The 27,555-nt window shown below is 47.8% G+C and overlaps 1 protein-coding gene across 1 annotated transcript in view; it reads left to right on the top strand.

Moving 5' to 3' along the window:
* Nucleotides 1–324: 324 nt before the first annotated feature.
* Nucleotides 325–27,555, top strand: part of LOC144932292 (CD166 antigen-like) — a 55,162-nt gene continuing 27,931 nt past the window's right edge. Inside the window, exons 1-3 of the mRNA XM_078856234.1 lie at nt 325–391; nt 17,316–17,461; nt 24,931–25,156. Coding sequence (XP_078712360.1) covers nt 325–391; nt 17,316–17,461; nt 24,931–25,156 — 439 coding nt within the window. The remainder of the gene's footprint in view (nt 392–17,315; nt 17,462–24,930; nt 25,157–27,555) is intronic.

Raw genomic sequence — 27,555 nt, 5'->3', positions numbered from 1 at the left:
TCTCGTCGCACACCGCCGCGTTGCTTCACAGATATAGACGGATTTGGGACATGCTGTGATACTTGGAATTGGGCGTTTAATGTGATGATTTTTTTTCTTTTTTTTCCGTGACCGGCAAACGCGCGTGGGCGTTTGACCGACAGCAAAGCCACAGACGTGTTGAGGAACTAGCAAGTTAAGGACAAAAAAAGAGTCCAATTCCAAAAAACGACCTGCGCTGACTGACCTTCAGCCACTCGAATCGCCACTGTGGTGACATCAGCTGCACGGGGCGTGCTCTGCCCTGAGCCCTAGGCAGCTGCTGCTGTGCATGCACTCAAGACGATGGGGTTCGGCATCTTGTGCAAATTCATTTTGTCGGCTCTCCTGTGCCTCTGCTTTTGCCCTGGAGGTAAGAGAGCTCCCCCTCCCGCTGCCCCCTCGAGGTAAGAGAGGCCCCCCTCCCCGACGGGTCTGACGTGATAATTGTTGGGTTTGCGATGAACTTATCTCTCCTGGAGCGGCCCTGCCCGGCCAGGTAATTGACGCCACTTGCCCGGCCTGTTCTGAGCCACGATAGACATTTAGAGAGGTGGAGTGACTGTATGCCCTCACGGTCTGCAACCAGACAGCATTTGCTGCAGTTTTTTTTAATGTACCCACAAACCTGCCCTTTTTCTTTACTTGACACACCGTATATATATAAACTAAATCGGAAGTAGCACCTTGAGATTCTATTTCGTACTTTTTTTAGTGAGTAGCACAGAGCTGGACTGTCCTTGGGTTATGGTTTCCGTACATTGGAAACTTAACGTTGTCGTTTATGGCGGTAGACAGAAGACTTTGACACTCGTGAACACTTTTGAGTTGGGTGCTTTGTTGCATGGCAACGGGCACGGTGACTGACAGTAATCAGTTGGGCCTCTGATCAAGCAGTTGAACTTTGAAAGCACCCACGGCGATCTCTCTCAGACGCGTTTACGATTTGTGCGGTTGCGTCGTTCGACCTCCACGCGAACAAACAGCGCGCGGAGCGAAACGAACGGACATCTCGTCAGAGGGGGCTGCACGGCACAGCCCCGCGGACCAACCTGTTCTGTGGTTGGGGTCGGTTTCCAAGTAAATTGCTGCAACATTTGGGAGTGCACAACGTAGGGCGGCGATGGTAGAGATTCAGCACGTGTTATGCCCGGTCAGGGCCGCTGAATAAAAAATGGACTGTGTATCAGGCAGAGGGCTTGCGGTAATAATAACAATAATGTAAATTATTGACCCGTGAAAGCGTCACTTCTGCACTTAAAGTCCCGGAGGGTCCTGTTAAATGTTTTGGGCCAATTGAAGTGCTGTAACGAGCATTTGGCTTTGCGTGGGAGGAAACCAGAGTACAGTAAGTAGAGAAATTCCAGCATGCATTCACTTACACACTCCTGCTGTATCAACAGACATGGGCAACTTTGATATTCGGGAAGTGAAAACGCTCACATAGTGAGCACCACACGGCACAGTTGACGACGTGAGCCATTCAAATTGATAACACCCCCACAATATAGTCGTGGCGGGTGCCAAAATTCACTCCGGAGCTGTTTCGCTCGAGCACACGGCTGCGATTGCCTGGGATTTTGTAGACTTGTTAAAAAAAAAATCTGTACTTTCAACTCCAGGTTTTCTGTGTGTGCGGCTCGAGAGCGCTGCTCAGCGTGACTGTGAGCTTCCTCTCGCCCTCTTGACCCGTGAAGGTTCGTCTTGGCGGTGTAGAATATTGCCACGATGCATCTCGGACAGCAAAAAAAGTGTCATTAATTTGCTCAAACTCTGCTGCAACACGGCAACTGTTGCGGACAAACAGAAGAGGATATTATCAGCTGCGCTGGTCAGAACAGTGCCCCGGTAGCAGATGCGCTGTCACTCATCGGCAGCCCATTGTAAAACCTTCCCAGGACTGTGCAATATGATATAGATTCTTAAGCCCACGATGCATGCATTGCATTGCACGAATCAGTGTGTTCAATTCATATATACTCGTATGTAATGAGTTTACGTGACTCCCCCCCCTCCAGCCACTAGATTTTGCTACGTTCACCACGACTAAAAAACTAAAATGTGTACTTGAATCAAATCAGGATCCTGAATCTTGCGAATTCATTGTAAAATTCGAGTTGTTGCTCGACATCTGCATCAGCCTTACAAGGGAGAAGACTTTGGAATTGTACGCACCCACAAGTTGAGTTTTTAATTATCAGGAATAATATTCTTTGGTTCTTTCAGTAAAGTCACGTAGGTGAAAATAAAAATACTAATAATAAAATAAAATAATAATAACTAAATTAAATCACGACGTTTCGGGCGTAACACAAGCGTCCGTCATCAGGTGGGGACAACCACAGCGAAAACAGTTGCTGAGGTATGCCAAAGAGATGGCTCTGACCAAAGAGTATGGATCCTTGCAGTCACGAAAACTTCAAATCTAGAATGATCAGGAAGAACATTGGTAATAACAATAATAAAAACACGTTTTACTGCCTTTATACAATCCACAGAAGGCACACTGCGTAGATCATGGATATTGTTTGACCATACTTCGCCGTGATGGCTCGTATGGGTTGGTGAAGTGGACGAGAGGCCCGAGACCCGTTCAGATTATAATCACTCGCCCACCCATGTTCCCATGCAAGGGCCCAGCCCATTTATTTTTCTTGTTGGTACCACCTGACATGGCAACACTTCAATGAAGAGAAGCCTTCATCCAATACATTTAAACCGCCAATTTGAAGTGAATTACGCAATAACCTTATTCAAATCACATTATCTACTTGTATCACCCAGATAGCAAAAAAATTAGCATGACAAAATATTTGCCACCTCTAACAAACAATTTTCTGCTCTGGCCCATGGCCTCGTAGCCACGTTCGGGAATCGCGCTCGGGTCCTCTAGCTTTCATACGAGCCAATTTCCTGCAACAAAAAGCAAAAGTCAATTCGTCTCCCTGCTCAATTGACCTTTGAGCCGTGCTCATCTTCATCCGAGGTCCTTATCCGCCGTCCCCATTAATTCTGAATTTCTAGCGTACAAGCCGCTAATGAGATCTCGTGTTGTTGGGAGCCTCCTGAGGTCTAATGGGTGAGTCACAACACAGTCAGATCAGCGAGGCTACATTCCCGCTGCAGTGGAAATATTTGGTGTCAGGCTAAAAACCGGCCATTGGCATTCTGTGCGCTCGAGAGCCAATCAGTGGATGCTGTCAGAACACAAGTGGATGCTGTCAGAACACAAGTGGAAGTTTACACGTATGTAGAACTTCTGTTGCACCGTATGTAGCCAACTGTGCTGATAGGACGTGCATCAGCTCTGAGCTGGAAACCAATACCGAATGAAGACTTGTATAATTTTCGCTAACAGGACGAGCCGCCGACGGCATTACAGTTTTTTCGAAAAGTGTATTTTATTTTAATGAAGTAAGGCCCACATGCTATGCAACTCTTTTCGGAAGCGACCTGGCTATCACAAATGATAGCTCAACGAAGTAGCTTATCGTTTGGAAATGTATAGCAGCCGAACCCTCTAAACGCATTTTGATTCTACGGGGAGAGAGACATGCAAACACCAAATATACAGGAGTCTGGGGCGGGATCGAACCCACGACCTCCTGTATACCAGGCGAGGTAGTTAACATCTCACCGCCGTTGCGCAAGCAGTGTGCGGACCTTAAGCGGTTCACCCTTGATCTTTCTGTGTCGTTGTCAAATAAAGCTCAACAAAGGGTGTTTTATGTTTTTTGTACTCAATGCTTACATTGTGCGACCGCAGAGAAACGGCACAACCGCTGACACCTGGAGGTACGCGCTGCAAAGTTTTAATTCCATGATATTGCCAAGCAGAGGCTGCCCCGACCCTGGTCTTTGGAAGGAACGCTTCACAAGACTAGCAGATGAATCGGTGCATTGCATGCAGACATGTTCAGCTCGTACACATGGTTCAATTGTAGGCTGTGTGTAGTGTATTTTATTAAATTATTTTGCATTAATACACACAATGGACAGGAAGGAGCAGATCAAAGGGCTCGCATAATGCGCATGCATAATGTAGGTTGACTCATTAACCCCCCTCCCCCCCCACTTTGCGCAAGAGTGCAGAAGCGTGGTCACCACATCTACACCTCTGTATAAGGAACGAAACAGGTGGACTTCTCCACAAATCTGGCTATCGCCTGATGAAGCTGGTTGTAATTACTGGCGAAACGTCGTACTCCGATTGTAAATGTTGTGGCTTGGCTCTCCAACACACCGGTGGGCTGTACTAGTATACTACACTACACACTACACTATACACAAGTGCTGTACTAGTATACTACACTATACACTACACTATACACTACACTATACACTAGTGCTGTACTAGTGACGAATTGGCATGTTCTGTTTACATAACAACCCTTAGTAGTTGGCTATAGTAATACAGCTATAGTAATAGAGCAAGTGCAGAATCACTGAACCGGAATTGATAGCTTGAAAGCATTTAGCGCGGGGCCCTTTAAAGTGCGGGGCCCGTAGCATGTGCTACTTTTGCTACTCGGATAATCCGGCACTGCATCTTCCGTCCTTTGGCTGCTATTCCTGTCGCCACTCTCATCCATCATCCCCTCTCACCGTGATTTGTCCTTCCCAAGCCCCCCACTTACTTTTCTCAACATTCAGTATTATCTCTAATTTGCATTTGTTCCCAGATCCATGTGTTCCGTTGATTTAAGTACTGATACAATTAACGCTATGTATGTAGAAACATGAAACAATTCATTAAATTACACCTTGGGGCGTAGGGTAGTGGCGCATTGGTTAGGACGCAGCTCTGTGAACCCGACGACTTGAATTTGATTCCCAACCATTGGCTAACATGAGTGGTGAGCGAAATTTGAACCGGTCCTGCCTGCCCACAACTTCACCAACTCGCACTGACCACGCGTGGTGAACTAAAGTCAAACAACCCGCATGGGTTAACACGGCACCAGAAAGCGTTCATCCAGAAGTGCAATGAAAAATGGCTGTATACATTTTTCTACGTTATTTCAACACATATGTGTAAACTTATAGATTACTTAGTTTGAATAAAAAAGTGGAAATTAAAGCGTGCACACACAACTCTACCGTGATATGGAAGAGTTTGTGGCTAAACCGTCCCACAAGGAATTATCTATTTGTTGTCGGAGGAAAGGCGGCCCGTTGAAGAAGGATCGTGTAGAGATTAAAATCGTCTCCGTATTTATTCCCGCTGTACCACCACCACTGGATTTGAGATTGTGAAGATTAAAAAAACCTACGCTTGTCAGCTGTGTCAACACGGTACCTAATTCCCGCCGTGTAGCCACAAGAGATTGTGTTTCGGTCACCGCCGCTGTTATTTGCGCCGATCCATTGCAGTGCCAGACCCTTTAGCTCGCGGTGATGAGGCTGAGTTTGAGTTGTCCACGCAAGACCACCTGAAACCATCACGCGATCCCTGCCGGGTGCTCCGTGGCTACGCAGGCAGTGTATGCGTTGAGTTGCGTGGCAGTCGTTGAATGCGAGGATGTTGGTGTCTCGTTTGTAGCTTTGTTCGCGACCATGTAGAACAAATTCCAACAATAGCAAATACTTTGTATATAAATAAGCACGAGCTGGTATTTGTACCTCGAGTCCAATGATTTGATGGCCATGGATCGGTCGGGTGTTACCAGCCGATGACTGAGTGACACTAAACGCAGAAGTAACGTTTTCCCCCGGGTTTTTGTTGACGCCAAAACAATGATAATAACTTGGCCCAGTTTCTTTAAAGCATTTGTGTGCGTAGAGAAAATGTACTACTTCTTATAAATGATTGTTCAAAGCATTCTTTACATAAGTGTGTGTTTAAAAGCTATATGTGGAGCCCTGAAATTGCTTTGCTTGCGCAACTGCTGGCCCAAGGGCTAGAGGCCCCCTCTCGAGGGTACTTGGCCTCTTCTTCCACGCTTGGCCAGAAGTCTAAACTAAAACTAAACTAAAGATTTTTTATTTAACCAGGTAAGGCCCACTAACATGTATAGCTCTTTTTTCAGAAGCGACATGGCCACAAATGGTAGCTCAACGAAGTGACTTATCATCATGTGGAAATATATATCAGTCAAATGCTCATGGTGTTGATTCTAAATGTGGACGGAAAAACCGGAGGACCCAGAGAAAAATCCAGGAGACCATGGGGAGATAAAATTCAAACTCCAAATATATATGCGTCAGGGTCAGGATCGAACCCACAAGCTCCTGCATACCAGGCGAGATTGTTAACATTATTTTTCATTTTCATATAAAAAATTTTTTTGAAATGAACCTTACTTAAACAAAAATATTGCGTTTAATATAATTAATTGTGTCGAGGGGGGGGGGTCACAAAACATCTGGACCACGCTGTACAGTTGTATTCGTCGCCACATCCCCATGTTCAGCAGTTGCCGAGCACGGAGATTTTCGCAAAGTTTCGGAACGAATCTCCAGCGCCTGGTTCCCATGCCGTCCTCACTCTGCGGGCAGGATCCGTTCTCGTTTACGTCCCCTAAATCATAACCGAAAGGAAATGAAAATCAAAGCAGAGTACATTTCAAGTGGTTGGGGGATGTTGGTGGAAATTTACAGCATCGTTGTGTGCGACATGGTAGTGTAATGATGTTTAAGTTTTAACGCAAACGTTTAAAGAATAACAAAGTTGCTGGAGGGTAATATTTTTCGGATTAGCGGTGTGGACCTCGTCGTCTGGCTTTGCTAATTCCCCCACACCACCAGAGGGCCTGTCTGGCCATACAAGTAAATTAAAAACAAACGTGACGCAAGATAGTTCCGCTTTTCTTTCACCCCCCGAGGGAAGTTAATGTGTCAATGAATTCGCTCCGCATGCGGTTGTCTGGCACAAACAATTAATTAATGCGGCACACATTGAAGTCATTGCTGGACAGGCAGTCTTCCCACCCGTGTCATCCCGAGATAGTATTTCGTTATTTATCTGGTAAAAAAAATGTAATAGCTTCGTTTGTATTTGACTATACTCACCACGCTGGTCTGTCGGGGATGGTGAAGGCTGAAGGGCTCGGAACGGTTCAGATATCTCTCGCATCTCATGTTTTGCCACGGGCGTAAATCGAACCCCGGCGCCACTGGGTTCACAGCGCACACATTTATACTGCATACACAACATATAACAGACCGAAATTTATTTCACTTAATATTACGTATTATTATTATTCTACACATTTGCTTTTAGGACCAAAAAAAAAGATCTCCCACGATAAAGTTGGTCGAGAAGAACAGCTGCTGTACGTGGCAGTGCTTTTTCAATGTCCGTCCCCCTACCTACACATGCCCTGCGTATTATGTCTTGGTTCAGTTGCCTTGGTGCGCTCATCCGTGCCGCAGGCGTGTTCCGCTTAATGCGCGCGCACACACAGAGAGAGAGAGAGAGAGCAGTCGTCGCGATGTAGTTGGTCCGAGTCACACGCGCCGCGCTGCACCGGTTGAGATGTCGCGTAATCCCAAAGGGCGAGCTGCTAGCCAGCGCCTCTGCACCTGGAACCTGATCCGAAACGTCGCGTCGAGGGAGTCTCGTTGGAAGGCATCGCGCCCGCCCTAGTTCTCTGAGGCAACACGTTTCAGGCTAATGCTCTCTCTAAAAGGGGTGCTTAACTGCTTCAATGTGCAGCACTTATGCAATCGATGCGTTGCCGCTTAAATGATATCATGCAAATATGAACTGAACGCAAGCGTTGCACTCGGAGTAACGCGATACAAACGCGACCGTTGAGGCCCTAATGACACATTTACTTTTGCATGCTCAGATGTCCTAATAATAATAATAAAATAATAATAATGAAAAGCACATTTGGTATTCGCGCTGTTCTTATTGCGCGTAGGTGTTGAAGGCACTGCACTTATGATTCATAAGCTTTGCGGAATAATGTTTCCGTCTTGAGGCAATCGTGTGGATAATGCGAGGCAGGTTCGTCCACGGATGTCTACAGTGGAGCATTGTCAAGGCAGCTTTGGTGGCTGCCTCATATCCATCCGATATTAGAAAGCCACTGGGAGCGATGCACTTTTAAATCTGGATTGAAAACGAATTTCTTTAGAACTGCTTCATTAGACCTCCTTTGCCAGTACCAAAATATAATAATAGGGTTTTCCCCCTTTTTTTTTCTGGCAACAAAACTGAAACCTTTTTACAAGGATTCATGTGCGCATTAACCACAATACTTGTGGTCAAAATGCAAACAAAAATACACTCTGATAATATATGCATTGTCCTTGAAACTGATTGGTCCACACCAGAGACGGCTTTCTTTTGAGCCTCATCTCAATTGCTGCTAGACCAGAGGACGCCAAAAGGCGTACAGCTCAAAGACAATGCCACTATTAAAGTAATGAGGGCTCGGGGTAAGCATCTACATCATTAGACCTCCGGTTGGCTACGTACGGTGCGAAAGAGGTTCAACATAATCTTGATTTGAAGCTTTCGTGACTGCAAGAATTCATACTCTTCTCTCTCTCATCTCTCTCGTCCACTTCAGCAATTTGTCTTGCTGTGGTTGTCACACCCGATGAAGATTGCTAGTGTTGCAATCGAAACGTCGTGATTTGTTTTATTTTTATGTTATTTCTAACTACGTGACTTTCCCGAAAGAACCAAAGAGTATACGTTCAACATACAGCACTTATATACAGTCCAGCTGCTGAAGTTTACGTCACTGTTAGACTAACAGTGACATAAACAGTTAGACTAACAGTGACATAGGTGCATCTGTATCCATTTTTGTCGCATTCCACGGTTTCATTTGTTTTCGACCGTCAAATACCTCGTTGGCTACTTGTACAATATTCCTCGATGATCCTGCACTCGTGTATCTCTGCAATATTGACGTTCTGTTAGTGGATGTATGTTGAACTTATTTCGCACCGTACGTAGCCAACCGCGATAATCGGAGATCTGTGGTTCGTGTGAGCCATGCTGTGCTCACACACACCACGGGTCTCGCTTGTGAAATAGGCAGGACACTGCTGAAACGGGATCATCCGCGTAACAAAATAAAAATAAACGTAAAGTGCAGCGAGTTGGTGTTGGTGGAAGGCGGTGAAGCAAGTATAGAAAGTGTGCGCGTTATCTCCTCGTATCATGGTGAAATTTCTCTACGCATTCCACTTTCTTTACCGCACGCAAACACGACCTCAACGTGTGATCTCTAAAGCAAGACATTTCCAAAAATTTGACACTTATTTCAGATCAGATCGTTGCTAAGAGGCCGTCCATAAATGACGTTACGCACCTGGGGGGGGGGGGGGTCAGACATTTGTGACGATGTGTGGCGAGGGGGGGGGGGTTTGAGAAATGTGACGTCACATCAAAATGCGCAATTTTAAATAAATATAGACAAGACGTTATATTTAATTAAATATATTTTTAAATAAATGTTTTCTCCCACAACATCAGAGTGCAGCGCCACATTAAATACGCACTACAATGACAATAGTTTAAAGCTATTTGAAGCATGTTTTTTTTTGGGGGGGGAGGCAGAGCTTTGTGACGTCATATTTGAGGGGGGGGGGGTCTGACTTTTTGTGACGCCGTGTAACCAAGGGGGGGGGGGGCGGTGTAAAAAATCGTCCAAAATCGCGTGAAATCATTTATGGACGGCCCCTAAGTTGCAACGTTGCCCAGGGAGGCAACTTGTTTCTTTTTTTCGTCTGTTCGTTTGTTGTACGAAGTTTTTTGTTGTTGTTGTTGCTAACTTCACCCGATCTCGGGGAGGCTCGCGGAGGGTTCATGAGTGCCGATGCCCCGGGGCGCTCAATAAAAACGCCGCCGAGTTGGGGAGCGAAATGTCGCCGCGGAGTCGCCGCCGCCGCGGTTGTTGTTGCAGCGAGCGAACTCTGATTGACGGAGCCCAAAGTGCGCGATAATGAAAAAGGGCCGACATTGTGCAAAAAAAACCCACGAGCAACGACGTTGAATTCTTTTTTTGAACCGCACGCCCGCTTGGATTGTTTTGCACGCACGTGTGTGTCTGTGTGTGTGTCTGTGTGTGTGATGTGGGGAGCGGTGGTGTAGCGGTGAGCGCGCTGCGCTACGACCGGTTCAGATCATCGGTGATGATGATCTGAACCGGTCCTGGGCCTCCCCTAGGTCGACTCAGCCTCAAATGTGTACCTGGTGCGGGCGGTGTGTAAACATCGCCACGAGGCCGGGCGTGGTGTTGGCCACCCACCCCCTTCTTGAGAATCTGCTTTAATTACGGGCGATGGAAACTTGGATTTGAACTCAATCTCCCAGTTGATGCTGTCTCAATGTCTCTTGACTCCTGGGCCACTTGGCCACGTTATGAATGGCTTTTTTGTGGAATTGCCTGCAGTGGGATTGGACGGCTGTTGTCTCCTCTCCTATAACATCTAAACGAAGATTTTTAAATAAAGGTAAACCCCAGGCATATACGTTTGTACTGGCACAATGTCTAAGGTCAAACAGATTTTATGGAAATCAAATTAACAAAAGCTTATCCTATCACAGTTAAGTTATTTGTCCGTACCTACGGGGAATGCAGCGTCGGCTAGATATTGGATGCGATGTAGAATTCAATACTTTTGAACGAGCAATGTGTTTGCGGTTTGCGGATGTTCCGTACCGTGTTTTTGCTCTCTGGAGTCCTTTTGTACTTGTAACACGACGACTATATATACACGACGTATGAGCAGCGGTCAAAGGGTTTTCGCGCAGTCATCATTTGCCATTATTAAGGCGCCTGATATACGCACACATGCGTGTCACATTTTGAGGCCTCATCACCGATGAAATAGAAACAAAGTAATTGAGTTTCATGAAGACAAGTACAGTGTAGCTAAATTGTAATTTCCAACAATACATAGGAAATGGAATTTGAAAAAAAAGTACTCGTGATTTAATAGATGAATAGTATGATCAAAAGTTAGCCGGATTAGCGAAGGAGCCAATATTCTGTTAAAATGAATTATGTCATCTGTTGAAAAGGGTTATTAAATTAAGACCGTCCTGACATTAATCATTTTTACATTAATCTACATCCACTCACTTTAAATAGCTTTTTCTGAGTTAGCACATTTATCTCTGCTCTCCATATTATCTTTAAATGTGTTGCAATAGTAAAGCTCATTGAATGTGGATATTTATACTGGGATGGACTGTAGTTGACTGAGCTGGCAGAGTTGCCTTTTCTATAGGAATTGATACAGTAATAGCATAAAATAGCCATGCTAAATCCTGCAGTGAATTGAACATGGCGGATGATGATGACAGTACTACATAAACATGTAAAATTAGTTCCCAGAGATTCGTGTGTCACCATTAAACAGACACAGCCCACCAAGGACATCGCTGATGTAAATCATTATATATCCAGAGCTACACATCAACATTTGTATCACAAAGAAAAACAACCCAAACTAACCCATGTTTTTCTAATTATGTGAACATCCTTGAGATAAAGTACTTGAAGATATTTTTGTTTAAATTACGAACGTCATGTCCAGTTGATTGACCATATTTCTCAGATTATTCAGCCCTGGCCAATTACGAAACTGAGCACTTTGGAGTAGACTGGGATACGTCACCCGTGACTCTGGGAAAAGGGACCTGTGACAACACTGCAGGTGCCGTGGTGGATTGTTACATCGAAGGATCGTGAGAGGTGGCGGTAGCTTGGGGAGGCCTTCATCCAGCAGTGGATTGAACATGGCTAATAATGATGATGATAATCATAACAATGATAACATTATGAAACGCAAGTTTTGTTCCTGGGTAGTCTGTTATTTCCTAATTGCTTATACCTAAAAAGTATAGAAAATGGCTATTATTTCCCACAAACTTTGCTTTTGTGATCAGGACAATGATATTTAGAAATTTACCTTTTTTAAATGAGAAAACGGGCGAATTTGTGTCTTTTCGTTCACATAAAGTCAGAAAAAAACAACATATGAATGAAATCTTGATTTGAAGCTTTCGTGACTGCTGCGGTGGTCCACTTTACTCCAGTGACTCGGGTGCTGCTGCGGGCTCCACTTTATGTCCCCCCCCACTTGTCTCTCCCCCACTGCAGCCGATCTCCCAGATCTCTCCAAGTGCTGCCTCGGGGTCCACTTTCTGCCCCGCCCCCTCTCTCCCCCCACCTCCTCTCCCCCCTACTGCCGAGGCCTACTATATAACCTCGTGCCACGGCAGATCTCTCGCCTACTTCAGCAGTTTTTTTCTTGCTGTGGTTGTCCCACCTGATGACGATTGCTTGTGTTGCGATCGAAACGTCGTGATCTATTGTTTTTTTACCTACGGGACTTTACCGAAAGAACCAAAGAGTATATTAATCAAAATTAACATTTATTTATACTAAAGTCATACAAAAATGACTACAACAGATTTATAAGTGAGTTGTTTTTCGAGATTTACGATTATATTGTAAATCACTTTCACGAATCAGCCCCCAAATGTAGTCTCCCATCATGTTCTCGTTATACTCTCCTTGGTAGCGGCGTTCAAAGTCCAGTATATCCTGGTGGAAGCGCTCGCCTTGCTCCTCCGAGTACGCTCCCATGTTCTCCTTGAATTTATCAATATGAGCATCAAGGATATGGACTTTGAGGGACATCCAACAGCCCATTGTGCCATAGTTCTTCACCAGAGTCACAACCTTCTCCACATAGTTTTCGACCTTGTGATTGCCCAGGAAGCCACGAACCACTGCGACAAAGCTGTTCCAAGTCGCTTTCTCCTTACTAGTGAGCTTCTTGGGGAATTCATTGCACTCCAGGATCTTCTTTATCTGTGGTCCGACGAAGCCACTGGCTTTGACCTTTACCTCAGACAGCTTAGGGAAGAAGTTTTGAAGGTACTTGAAGGCTGCCGACTCCTTATCTACAGCTCTGACAAATTGCTTCACAAGTCCCAATTTGATGTGCAGTGGTGGCATCAGCACCTCCCGGGGGTCCACCAGTGGCTCCCACTTGACGTTGTTCCTCCCCACAGAGAGCTCGGTCTGCTGTGGCCAGTCCCACCTGTGGTAGTGCGCCTTGGTGTCCCCGCTGTCCCAAAGGCAAATATAGCAGGGAAACTTGGTAAAACCGCCTTGGAGACCCACCAGAAATGCCACCATTTTGAAGTCTCCGATGACCTCCCAACCGTACTCATCATACTTCAAGGCGTCCAGCAAGATCTTGATGCTGTTGTAATCCTCTTTGAGGTGCACCGAGTGAGCCAGGGGAAGAGACGGGTACTTGTTACCATTATGGAGCAGCATGGCTTTGAGGCTCCTGGATGAGCTGTCAATGAAGACGCGCCACTCATTCTGGTTACAGGCGATTCCGATTGCCTCGAACAGACTGGTAACATTGTGGCAGAAGCAAAGGCCATCTTGACGGGTGAAGAAGCTGCAAAAAGGTTGGTGACGCTTCTTCTGATCTGCGACTTGCACACTTTCATGCAACAAGTTCCACTGCTTGAGCCTAGACGTCAAAAGCTCAACATTGGACTTGGTGAGACCAAGATCTCTGATCCAGTTCGTCAGGTATTTTTGGTTGGTGTAGTATGGGTTTTTCTCCTCAGCTCCACCTCTGAAATTGTTGTCTGGATCTACAACATCTTCCTCGCAATTTGACTTGCTGCTCTCTTCTAAAGATGGCTGCTTTCTCTCCGAAGGAGTGGGTATGGGGAGCTCATGGCAGTGTGGCACCAAGGGCGATGGATGAAGGAAGGTTCGGATACGTGATGGCAGGTGCATTCTTGCCAGTCCGATGTTTGGAACGGTCCACTGTGCAGAAGTAGCAGTTGCTTGAGTGGTCAGTGGGTTCCTGACAAATTCTTGGGATAGCGAACTTCATGGCTCTCTTTTCCCCTCTGTACCATCCTACAAAAATACATTTATTTCACCCATGACTAATGTGGAAGAGATTCTCACAACATTTTTCATATGTGATATATATTTTTTCAATAACATTGAAAATTGTAAAACATTTACAAATGAAAAACTTTTACAATTAAAAAAATTGCAACAAATTTTATAACATAAAATTCCGAGCAACAATTGTCCATCTTACCTTCCAGAGTTGTTTTGCATTGGTCGAAGGTGAAATGAGGTGCCCAGGGTTTGTCTTGATCCCTGACAGGCATGCCGAAATATGCCTTGTAGGCCTCACACATCTTAGCAGATGCTTCCACAGAGTACTTTTTCGCTCTTGTCTTGATAAATTGTCCGCCGACATAGCAAAATGCATCTGCCAGATGCTTGCAGCCTCTTGATGCCATCTCAGAAAAATGCAGATATGTATCCACTTAGGCAGCAGGAACTAAACTGAATTGGTGGGCTTAAGGCTCCTGTTTTTATACTACTATTTATATTACTGGAAAGCTCTAGAATGTTCTAGAAGTTACTCCAAATTTACTCAGCACTGAATCTATCTGGAATGTTCTGGAAAATAGGTACATTTCTAAATATCACTGTCCTGGTCACAAAAGCAAAGTTTGTGGGGAATAATAGCCATTTTCTGTACTTTGAGCCATAAGCAATTAGTAAATAACACTTACTACCCAGGAACAAAAAATATGTGTTACACAGTGTAATCATCATTCTTAGCCGCGCTGACATTTATCATGATAATCATGATGCTCATCATCATCATTATTGTTAGCCATGTTCAATCCACTGCTGGACGAAGGCCTCCCCAAGCTGCTGCCACCACCACCTGGCTTCACATTTATTATTATAGACCCATCCCCAATAAGTAAGTAACCATACCGTTGCATATCAATGACTTTGTCATGGTTTACTTTAATTGGCCAAAGTTGAAAGGCATTGTCTGTCATCAAAACTCCCCTCAAGGCATTTTGTCAGCATATGAGTGGTGATAGAAATGTATGAAATAAAGTTTGTTTTTGAAGTCCCTTTTAGATGTATTTTACTTTTATGCCGACACCCCAAGGTAAGGATATGCCGTGACTTGTAAAAGGCTTGACCCCAAAACTGAATGTAGATGTTTTCAAATCCACAAAGAAGCCTAGAAAAAAAAATAGCCGTCAGGCACGGCAGCGTGGCGCTTCGCTCAGATATGCAAACACAAATTCGTGATTCAATATTTGTCCGAAGTGATAAGACCGTTGAGGCCCAAACATTATCTGTTGCAATTTCAAGATGTTTCGGTTGAACGGCGAGCAGGCATTAAAAGCAAAACGAATGAACAAAGACATTCCACGTTGCCCTTGCGATATTGAGATGAGCTAAACAAAAGCGGCAGTCACACCTTGCACCAGCCGTTCCATAAAACAAATTAAAACAAATAAAAAGCTGAGCCTTAATCCAGCACTTTCCTGTGGCAGAGAGTATCTTTGAAAAAAAATAACCCATGCCTTTAAAATGCCATGTTTTTCACAAGCAATGTATTGACAGAACGACAGTTTTGGTGGGGGGGGGGGGGTGGAAATGAAATTCAGAGAATGCTGGGGCCCTTCAGTGTGGCGTTTACGCTGCACGGGAGGAGCGCCCGAGGTCTCGAGAGTATTGTGGTCACGGGAGGACGGCCTGCGCGAGGGGTGCCACATTTCAAAAACGTGGAAATCGCAGCAACGTAGCACTGCCGTGTGCTTTGCCTCCTCACTCGCTCGCCTATCACATTAGCGCAGGACAGCGTTTTGAATAAAGTTGGCATGGAATTGTATTCAGTGCCGACCCACAAATGACGCTGCGAAAATAATAATAATGATAACGCATCCAGTCGCTCTCATGCACTCGCAAATGTCTGCCCGGTGACCTCTGCACAGGCTCCTGTATCGTCATAAAGTCGCATTTTGTTCAGATTTTCAGCGTAAATTCAACTCAGATTGGTCCGAAAACCAATTCCAGATCAACTTCGAGATTGACGTTACTCTATTCAAGATATTTTTTGGGCTCGCCCCTTGCCTCCGTCTCATCTCACTCTTGCTACCATCCACTCACTTTTTGCTCCAGCGACCATCGCCTTCTGTCAAAAATCCCCCAGTCAACCTTTGCTCAGTTGGAGGCCACTTCTTCTCCTCTGCTGTTCCCATTGTCTAGAACTCTGTTCCTCCAGATGCGCGTGCTGTCGACTCGCTGTGCCTGTTCGTGCGAGTGACAGGTTGTCGACTGGTGCCTTTGTGCCCTAACTGGTTTCTCATCCCGTCGTGCGCGCGAGAGTCGAGATACGCGGAAAAAGGAGCCGAGCATTTACACTGTTTCTCTTGTTTGGAATGCAGTACAGTTCCACTGAGCCTTAAGTATTATTACCTTGTGGGTGTGGCAGAAGTGGTTGAATCACTTGTGTATAGGTGAATGGTAAAGTATGAAGTTTGTTTACTACAGCTGGTATTCTTTGCTGTCATGAAATTATAAAAAGTTACAATTCTTCTCAGGGTGGTTTCACCTGGTTAAATAGGGGACACTGACTGATCGATTGATTCAAACAAGTATTCCATTACATGGTTTGTGTCATGATAACTTAGCTTGTGTATTCTATATTCGAAAGCATTGCCAGCTGAATCCGGTGTCTCTGAACAGCATAGACACGCTACCCTTTAGCTTATGAGGGTAAGAGTACATTTCAGCCCTTCATCAATTCACTGCCCTGTGAAGGTCCCCATGCTGTATTGGTCATGGGAGGTTGGTTACTTCATCACGCTGGTCGGTGTGATACACTGGTCAGACAGCACTCACCCCTGATGTTAGCCGTGGCTGTAAATTCAACTCAGGTTGATTCTAAATCCAAGTCCAGATCAACTTCAAAATTGACGTAATTCTATTCAAGATCTCACTCTTACCCCCCCTCCAGGGACTCTCTCACTGCTCCCACCTCGGCCTTCTCATCTCACTCTTACTACCATCCACTCACTCTTTGCTCCAGCGACTATCGCCTTCTGTCAAAGCTCCCAGTCGCCCTCTGCTCAGTGGGAGGCCACTTATTCTCCTCTGCTGGCCCCATTGTCTCGTGCTCTGTTGCCCCAGATGCCCATGCTGTAGACTTTCTGTCTGTTCAAGTCCAGGCTCAATGCCTACTTTCTCTCCTCTACCTGTGACTGACTCTTCGTTCGTAAACAAAACAACGAATCAGCATCTGTTGCCCATGTCCTGTGTCCTATTGCCTGTGACTTATTCACCTGTACAGTGCCTTGAGATGCAGTTTGAATGGAAATGCTCCACATATTGCATTGCAGTGTGCCACCGCTTCCCTTCCGTGTCAATTCAGTTGTTCCAGCGAGTGCCGATGGACGGCGCTGCCTCTGAGTGATGTCTTCTGTGGCTTTTTGTTTTTGCTCCGTGCGGCAGGAACTCAGTCGGCACTGAGGGTGATCGTCCCTTCTCCGGTGACGGTGGAGTTGGGGAGCGATATCATCATCCCGTGCTCATACGAGGTGACGGACGGCAGCTCTGCCACCTCGTCCTCCTCGCCCGTCACCTTGCAGTGGCTCTACGTGAGTGACACAGCGGGCATGGACACGCAGGCCACACGGGGAAACAGATACGGACTGATGTGCATGTATGTTGAAATTATTTTGCGCCGTACGTAGCTAAACCTGCTAATCCTAGGTGCGGGGGAAGGACAACAAACTAAACAAAAAAAGCAGTTCTAAATAAATTAGTTTTCAATGTAGATTAAAAAGTACAGTGGCTTCCTAATGTCGGAAGGAAGAATATCCAAGACGGACGCAGAAGTGCATCTGAAAGCCCGCTTCAAAGATCCTCCTATAGCAGTGGCCCTAAACCTTCACTGCAGCCTTGCATCCCGTTGGTTCTCAATCGTAAACAAAATGTATAATGGGAATAAATACATAGGGTTTGATGAAACAAAGTAGTTGTACTCAGGTACCCGTGCTTAATTTGTGTTCCGATTATTTACCTTGTAAAAACATCATGGCATGTCTCACACCCCCAGAGAGGGCATCTCGCACCCCCAGAGAGGGCATCTCTCACCCCTAGACAGGGCATCTCACACCTCCAGAGAGGGCATCTCTCACCCCCAGAGAGGGCATCTCGCACCCCCAGAGAGGGCATCTCGCACCCACAGACAGGGCATCTCACACCCCCAGAGAGGGCATCTCACACCCCCAGAGAGGGCATCTTACACCCCCAGACAGGGCATCTCACACCCCCAGAGAGGGCATCTCACACCCCCAGGGAGGGTATCTCACACCCCCAGAGAGGGCATCTCGCACCCACAGACAGGGCATCTCACACCCCCAGAGAGGGCATCTCACACCCCCAGAGAGGGCATCTCTCACCCCCAGGGAGGGCATCTCACACCCCCAGACAGGGTATCTCTCACCCCCAGGGAGGGCATCTCACACCCCCAGAGAGGGCATCTCACACCCCCAGACAGAGCATCTCTCACCCCCAGAGAGGGCATCTCACACCCCCAGAGAGGGCATCTCACACCCCCAGACAGGGCATCTCACACCCCCAGGGAGGGCATCTCACACCCCCAGAGAGGGCATCTCACACCCCCAGAGAGGGCATCTCTCACCCCCAGGGAGGGCATCTCACACCCCCAGACAGGGCATCTCTCAACCCCAGACAGGACATCTCACACCCCCAGAGAGGGCATCTCACACCCCCAGACAGGGCATCTCACACCCCCAGGGAGGGCATCTCACACCCCCAGAGAGGGCATCTCACACCCCCAGAGAGGGCATCTCTCACCCCCAGGGAGGGCATCTCACACCCCCAGACAGGGCATCTCTCACCCCCAGAGAGGGCATCTCAAATCCCCAGACAGGGCATCTCACACCCCCAGAGAGGGCATCTCACATCCCAGAGAGGGCATCTCTCACCCCCAGACAGGGCATCTCTCACCCCCAGAGAGGGCATCTCTCACCCCCAGAGAGGGCATCTCACACCCCCAGAGAGGGCATCTCTCACCCCCAGACAGGGCATCTCTCACCCCCAGAGAGGGCATCTCACACCCCCAGACAGGGCATCTCTCACCCCCAGAGAGGGCATCTCTCACCCCCAGAGAGGACATCTCACACCCCCAGAGAGGGCATCTCACACCCCCAGAGAGGGCATCCCTCACCCCCAGAGAGGGCATCTCACACCCCCAGGGAGGGCATCTCACACCCCCAGAGAGGGCATCTCACACCCCCAGACAGGGCATCTCTCACCCCCAGGGAGGGCATCTCACACCCCCAGACAGGGCATCTCTCACCCCCAGGGAGGGCATCTCTCACCCCCAGACAGGGCATCTCTCACCCCCAGAGAGGGCATCTCTCACCACAGGGCATCTCTCACCCCCAGAGAGGGCATCTCTCACCCCCAGACAGGGAATCTCACACCCCCAGAGAGGGCATCTCACATCCCAAAGAGGGCATCTCTCACCCCCAGACAGGGCATCTCTCACCCCCAGAGAGGGCATCTCACACCCCCAGAGAGGGCATCTCACACCCCCAGACAGGGCATCTCACACTCCCAGACAGGGCATCTCACACCCCCAGACAGGGCATCTCACACCCCCAGAGAGGGCATCTCTCACCCCCAGACAGGGCATCTCTCACCCCCAGAGAGGGCATCTCACACCCCCAGACAGGGCATCTCTCACCCCCAGAGAGGGCATCTCTCACCCCCAGAGAGGACATCTCACACCCCCAGAGAGGGCATCTCACACCCCCAGAGAGGGCATCTCTCACCCCCAGAGAGGGCATCTCACACCCCCAGGGAGGGCATCTCACACCCCCAGAGAGGGCATCTCACACCCCCAGACAGGGCATCTCAAATCCCCAGACAGGGCATCTCACACCCCCAGAGAGGGCATCTCACACCCCCACACAGGGCAACTCTCACCCCCAGAGAGGGCATCTCTCACACCCCAGGGAGGGCATCTCGCACCTCCAGAGAGGGCATCTCGCAACCACAGACAGGACATCTCACACCCCCAGACAGGGCATCTCACACCCCTAGGGAGGGCATCTCACACCCCCAGACAGGGCATCTCACACCCCCAGAGAGGGCATCTCTCACCCCCAGGGAGGGCATCTCTCACCCCCAGACAGGGCATCTTTCACCCCCAGACAGGGCATCTCACACCCCCAGACAGGGCATCTCACACCCCCAGAGAGGGCATCTCTCACCCCCAGGGAGGGAATCTCACATCTCCAGGGGGTGCTTGCACCCCAGGTTAAGAACCACTGCCCTACAGCCTTAACAGACTGTTGGGGCAAGTGCTGTGAGCCACCTGTAAATACCAACAACACACGGGGTGGAGTGTGCAGCCAACATCACTCCTGGCTTGCCTTCGTCTCCCCAGTGCTGATGTTTACGAACTGCAACGGCTACTCATTCAAGGCTGAGTCAACCTAGCAGAGGCCCAGAACCCGTTCAGATATTCGTCACTGTTGGCCGTGAGCGGGCTATCGAACTCGGGTCGCCGTGTTCGTAGTGCAGTGCCTTAAGCACTGCACTAATAATAACTCCATGTATTTAGCGCTTTTCATCAAGGCTGTCAAAGCGCTGAAAAGCACACAGTAGCAGCAGACACTGCTGCAAACCCACGCACACCCACAGACACGCACACACCCACACCTCCACACGCACCCACACACACAACAAGACAAGATCCCCCGTATAGCCTAAACAGACTGTTAGGGCAAGTGCTGTTTGCGACACACGAGGGGGTGGGTGGCTAACACCACGCCCGGCCGCCTTTGTCTGTCTAGTGGCGATGTTAACACATCGCATCAGCTACTCATTTGAGGCTGAATCGACCTAGGGGAGGCCCAGGACCGTTTCTGATAATCGTCACCGGTGTTGGCCGTGAGCGGAAAATGAACCGCTCCCCCACACTACATTACCCTCACACTACACACGCACACATCCACACCTAGGCACGCATGCACACACGCACGCACCGCCTTGCAGGACACGTGAGATGTGTCCAGACATACGCACGGGGGGGGGGGGGACGCGCGGGGTTGAATCACATCAAGGCACATCGAGGCACTGCATTAGCAACTCAATAAGCAATGTGCGTGGAATTGGTCAATGCGACTCGTTGCTAAAAGGCGCGACCCGGTTGGCATTGTTTTCGGCAATGGCAGTTTTGCCAGCTCTTCTGCGGACCATGACATCCGAGTAATTGGTCAGCTGCGATAATTACATTGTTTCGCGGTTAAGTGCGTCTCGGGCTGGGAATCGTTTAATTAGGGCGATGTGTAACGGGCAGATGGTCGTGTTGGAATGCGGAGAGCTTAACACGTAATTCTTTATTTCACTAAAAGCGAATCTGTTAATGATTGAATTGGTGGCCGTAATTCTGATGTGTTTGTGTGGATTTAATCGAAAAAATCGGCTCCGATTTGATACGTTTTTGTGCAAATACATACACTGTACAGGACAAATATTGAATGGTGAATTCAGACGAACAGATGGGGCATTGGGATCTCTATGAACATTGCATTGAATCAAAGCTGACAGAAAACAATGAAAGCGAATTTGTCTCTTGGCTGACAACCCTGACACTGACGCACGCCTAGAATTTAGCGGACATTTCCAAAACTGTAAATTATCAGGGACACGCAGAACAAAGCAATATATATACTGTATACAGTATTTGTGAAAATCTGGAAAGTGAAATGGGATTAAAGTTATGAAATAAAGATATGGACGAGACCAAGGTACAGTGATTTTTATTTACACACCAAAACTTTATTATGAATTGCAACATTAGCAGTGCATGTCACCTGCTATGACAAAATGGGTCAGAGAGATTGACAACAATGAAAATGAAACACGAGCTGACAAGTATACAGAGCAGTTTGGTTTATTTTGTTTAACCAGATGAGAACTCAAGAGGCAGTCTCATTTGCAGGAATAACAAAACCAAGTAAAAAATTCGAAGAAATGCAAAAGCAAAAGAAGCGTGGAAGAGAAACGCGTGCTTGGAATCACACCGAGAGACAGAAAGAGGAGCACGTGGGTCAGAGAACATGCAAGTTGTAGTCGTGGCCCGTTAGAAAAAAATAAAATTCAATGGCATTGGACATGGCCACGTCGCCAGTGAGGTTTGGTGGCGAATGCTCAGTTTCGGTTTCATTTATTTGGCATAGCCCTGTGAGCCATTCGGCTCTTGAATCGGGTGCAACCGCAACAAACAAAAAACAAAAACGTGAACAAGAAAACATCTTAAAGTGACTATGCGCAACCCGAAATATCCAGGAAAAAACTGCAAAGTCTTCCAGAAAAAAGCAGCGTACACCAACGAGGTTGGCAACGACGTCTGTTGCAGTCGAAGGAGAGAACGCGCCTCCTGAATGGGCCATGAACCGCACGCAACCTGGCTCCATACGTGGAGTTGCAGGCCATCCCACGAGCTCATGACGACACGGACTGTGTGTATGTATCAGAGGTCGCAAACGGGTTTTGATTCCTTACCCGTACCCGTACCCGGCCGCACCAGGGTTGCAAACGGGTACCCGTACCCGTACCTGGCCGTACCCGGCGGGTACGGGTAGGGTACGGGTTTTGGGTACCTGATTGCGACCTCTGGGATGAAGCCATGTTGCAGGCGCGGGTGGGTTGATTCTAGGAACTTGAATTGTGAGAAGAGACAAGACGTTGGGAAATGAGTGACAAACAGTTACTCACCAGTGACTCACGGTCTACTCGTACCCGTACCCGGCCGCACCAGGGTCGCAAATGGGTACCCGTACCCGGTACGGGTAGCCAGGTATCGGGTAGGGTACGGGTATCGGGTACCCGGTTGCGACCTCTGGTATGTATGTCGAACTTCTTTCGCACCGTACGAAGCCAACCGTGCTAATCGGAGGTGCGGGAGAAGGACAACAAACTGAACACAAAAAGCAGTTCGAAAGAAATGTGTTTTCAATCTAGATTTAAGAGTGCATAGCTCCAGTGGCTTCCTAATATCGGAAGGAAGAGCGTTCCAGACGGCTGCAGTAGCTCATCTGAAAGCGCGCAATGTGGTGACCGCCTATGATCGATGGCGAGCCACCGGAACAAGCCCGAGACGTTGCCTGAACTGCACGTGTCATATACCGAATATGTAATCAAAATGCCTATAAATGGCCGAGCACATAAAAGAAAGAAAATGAAAATTCCGCAGAACCTCCTTTGGGCTCTTAAAGTAGTCATGCATTGTGTCATGAGCCATAGCTTCATTAATTTTGTGCACAAAGCTAATACTTTACAGTTTAATATGAAATGATTGTGTACGGTTTAATTGCAGGTACCAAGCCAGAAATGGCATTATTGGACGAACCCAAATGTACGCCAAATAATTTTTTTTAAAGCCGTGACTGGGCAGAAGGGGATGGTGAAATTATTGTCTCAGCTGACTATCCTATTAAATGAGATTATTTTTTTCATTTCCAGCTTTCATTTGAAAAACACCTCAAAGCAGACATTCCATTATACAAAAAAAAATATTTCATAAAAAAACAACCTTGCGCCTGTGTTGTGCAAACATGCAATCAAATGGGCCCCCTATACTTGATTAAGCACTGATCGCCGGGTCCCAGTAAAATATATCGCATAAGTAAAGTGAGCAAGCGAAGCATAAAATTGAAACTAAAATGCGATGGCACATAGCTGAAATAAAGAGTCTCTCTGGATCTAAATGGAAAGAAAATGAAAACCCTTAGATATCGTTTCGACTGTAATCACCGTATATACAAGTGTAAATGTTTCTGAAATGAGTGCAGTGTTTTTTTGACGTTCCATATCGCTGGACGTGAAATTTGCCGCCCGTTTTATTTGGCTCCATCTCATCTAACTCCAGCACTCCGGGGATGTGTCCTCCTGCAAATGCCACGACTGAACGTTCTGCGGAAAAGCGTTGTTGCCCGATGCCAGGATGCGAACTCTTCCTCTTGCTCCTTTGCCCCCCCCCCCCCCCCATTGGTTCACTGAACCTCCGTGGTTCTGCACCTTCTCATCCAATCATCACGCAAATTCCGGTCATCTACGCAGCAGCGGCTTTTAGCTAGTCTTCTAACAAGGACGGTCACTGCATCGCGCGCTTTCATATGCGCTTCTGCGGCCGTCTGGAACGCTTTTCCTTCCGATATTAGGAAGCTGCTGGGAGCGATGCACTTTTAAATCATCCAGTTTGAAAAGTAATTTCTTTAAAACTGCTTTTTGTGTTCAGCTTGATGTCCTTCCCCCGCACCTCCGATTAGCACGGTTGGCTACGTACGGTGAAAAAGAAGTTAAACATACATACGTTAAACCACCGCCCAACCGCTTGCCTCATTGGCTTTTCTTTTTAATCAGCGGGAAGACATTGGTCACTGCTGGTGGAATATTTTGACTTCGCTCCCGTGAGCTTCACAGACACCGTCTCCACAAAGCTCCCGTGGTCCGTCAAATTAAGCAAACACGCGGTCGCTCAGGACAATTACTTAGAGTTTGACTCGTACGGTCGAGGTGACCGTCTCCCGGCAACAGAGTCGAGCTTGTTTCTTCCTCTTGCAGCACCTTCGACTGTTCAATATTATCGCAGTTCGCAAGACACTGCGAGTTCATTAAAACAACAATAACAACAACAATGAAATACACTGTTGTTTTGAGTCTAATTTAATACCTGGTTTGAGGTTAATTTCTTCTTCTCAGAATGATAATAAAAAACATATCATCGTCGGACAATCGTTCGAAATAATTATCGCAAGTATACACGGTTTAAAAAAGGAAAACCCCATTGTCCTTTTCCCCATCCAAAAAAAAATTCCGCTCATACTTTTAGCGTCACCAAATCACCCCGAGTGCACCCGATCACGTCGGATCCCGACAGCTAAGTGGCGACGAGCCTGGTTGATCTCTGGATGGGAGACCGACCGTGAATACCGAGTGTTGTCGGGGTGGTGACCACGTGACCCGCCTTGTCCGATCGGCCCTCTGCTGCTGCTGCCGCTCTCTCTCTCTCTCCCGCTGTCAGGAAGAAAAGGGCACGGACGGACGGACCAGCCCTCAACGTATTCTATATAAACATGGCAGCACCATCTACCACGATAACAACGTACACTACTACGGGCGCGTGGACGTGTCCGCCGACCTCACGCTGACCGTTCGCCAGGCGCGCCTGGAGGACGCTCGCACGTTCACGTGCGAGGTCGTGAGCCCGCACGGCACCAACGAGGCCCACACCACGGTCAACGTCTTTGGTGAGTCCGCGCCGCCCCCGCGTTCGCGGGCCTCTCCCCCATCCATGGCATTGAGTCGCGTTTTGCGCGTCTCGCAGCAGTTCCGCGAAGCAGTGCAGCCTGACAGTTAAAATCATCCGAGCGATTTATTTTTCGTATTTCTGTTTGGTTTGATCCAGCAAAGCGCTTACCATGCAGCGACACTTTGTCAGTGCGATTGTGGCCGTGCAAATCTAAACTTTGGTAAACCACTGTGGCCTGTGCTCCATCAATGGAGGCATAACAAAACTACACGAACTCTCTCCCGAAGCTCTCTTTGTGGCGAGCAAATGTCAACATTGATATTTCGTACTCTTTGGTTCTTTCGGTAAAGCCACGTAGGTGAAAAAAATTAAAATAAAAAAATTATAAAAATAAAATGAAAATAGAAGTAAATAAATCACGACGTTTCGATTGCAACACAAGCAATCATCATCAGGTGTGACAACCACAGCAAGACATTTTTTTACTGAAGTGGGAGAGATGCTGGAGTTAAGAGGCTTCATATAAGTCAGAGAGGTGGGACATATTTCGCTCCTGAACAACGTTTCGCTACGATCGCACGCAAGACAAGAATTGGAGGGCTCTGCCAAGTTTTCGCAGTCGTGGGGGCGGCTTTGCTGCCGAACAATCCCAATCGAGCGTGTTTGTTGCAGGTACTGTTATCTCTCCGCCCATGGTTCATCACCAGCGTTTGAGCAAATAGCCAATGCGTGTCGAGGCGTCGCCCGTTTTGACAAGGATGTGCAATCCTTTGATTTAGTGCCACGTATTGTGCCCGCGTAACCACATTAAAGTGGGAGGCTGTTTGATGTTACTGTACACTTTAAGGCCTTTTTCGTGTGATAGTTAATCCCAAATTTGAAAAGAGTAATAGTACAAACTTATTTTAATGATTCATTAATTGCTTATTTAATAGAGAAAATTGGCTTCAAAAAAGTATGAGCGGCCGTGCCAATAAAGTTAAACTTTATTTTGTTTAAAGTGACCTGGGAGGGTGATGATTGCTACGCATTATTCCAAGTTAGCGGATGTGGACCCCGCAGGCCTGAACACAGTGGCCTTCTCTTGCGAATGGCGCCAGGGGATCATTGACGTGCACCGTGAAGCAGACGGCGCGTAGTCGTACCGTTCTGCTTATTACACACCGCGGTAATAATCAGGGCGGCCCGATGGATTCGAACCTCTGTCACAAGCGGCGAGCCACACGCTAGGCCGTGCCACTGCGCTATAGGATATCTTAGAATGTGAGCCATCGCGTACAGCGTGATCCGCCACGACACGGCATGATGGTTAAACCAATATAAATTTTTTTCTAACAGGATAAAGGGGCTCATGACTGTATGCAACATCACGAGAGTCAGATGCTGGAAAATGTTGGCTCGTAGTGAGACCTTGTTTTTGCAAAATTACATTCACTTTAACTTCATGAAATGAATGTTTAACAGGTTTAACGTTGTGTTTCTGTCTCACTACATATGTCGACGAGGGAGTGACGAAAAATATGACGTTATAAAAAATGTAAGAGCAAAAATGTCAAGCGAAACGTACATGATTGATATCGTTACTCTGGGCACAGTGAGAAGAATAAACAGCTCGCCTCATTGTGAAATCGAGGGTAATAATTTTTTGGTCACCAGAAGGATGCGGCAAAACCTGCCGGCTGCGATTTTAAAATCGGTGCCAACTGATTGAGAGGGCCACGACACCCTGCCTCCCCCACACGCCCTCCTCATTTCGGATGTGCCCAGGGCGTGCGCAGGCTTGATCTGTCCCAACGCTGACAGGAGCCCAGGGAAACACGCGCACGAGAGCGCGTGTTTGTCCGTGTGTCCGTGTGTGGCGAATCAGAACCGTGGGCCCGCCACCCGTCGGCAGTAGAATGCCGATGGCGTGCGCCTGCGTACGGACCGACGGGGAGTGGTGGTGGAGCGGTTAGCGCTGCGCTGTGCTGCGAACCTGGCGACCCGGGTTCCAGTCCCGCTCGCGGCCAACACCGGTGGCGATTATTTGAACCGGTCCTGGGCCTCCCTTAGGTCGACTCAGCCTCAAATGAGCACCCGGTGCGGTGTGTAAGCATCGCCACTAGGGGAGACAAAAGCGGCCGGGCGTGGTTCTGGCCACCCCCACCCCCTCGTGTGCCGCGCCGGCCTTTCTAGGTGCTCGCTAACAGCACTTGCCCCTACAGTCTGTTAAGGCTATACGGGGGATCTTTGTATTTGTCTTCGTGTGTGGCGAATCAGAGTCGAATGCCGGCGGTGCGCGCGTTTCGCGAGTCTCGGCGTCGTGCTCGGTCGATACCCGGGGGGCGGGGGGTGGGGCGAGCGCGTTGAGACACGTCCCGTGGCGAGCCGGGCGTTTAGGGTTGGGGTGGCACGGAC

Source organism: Lampetra fluviatilis, chromosome 5 (assembly GCF_964198595.1).
Source record: "Lampetra fluviatilis chromosome 5, kcLamFluv1.1, whole genome shotgun sequence".
NCBI lineage: Eukaryota > Metazoa > Chordata > Hyperoartia > Petromyzontiformes > Petromyzontidae > Lampetra > Lampetra fluviatilis.
Note: the sequence above shows the minus strand (reverse complement) of the source record. Positions and strands in the feature narration are given on the sequence as shown.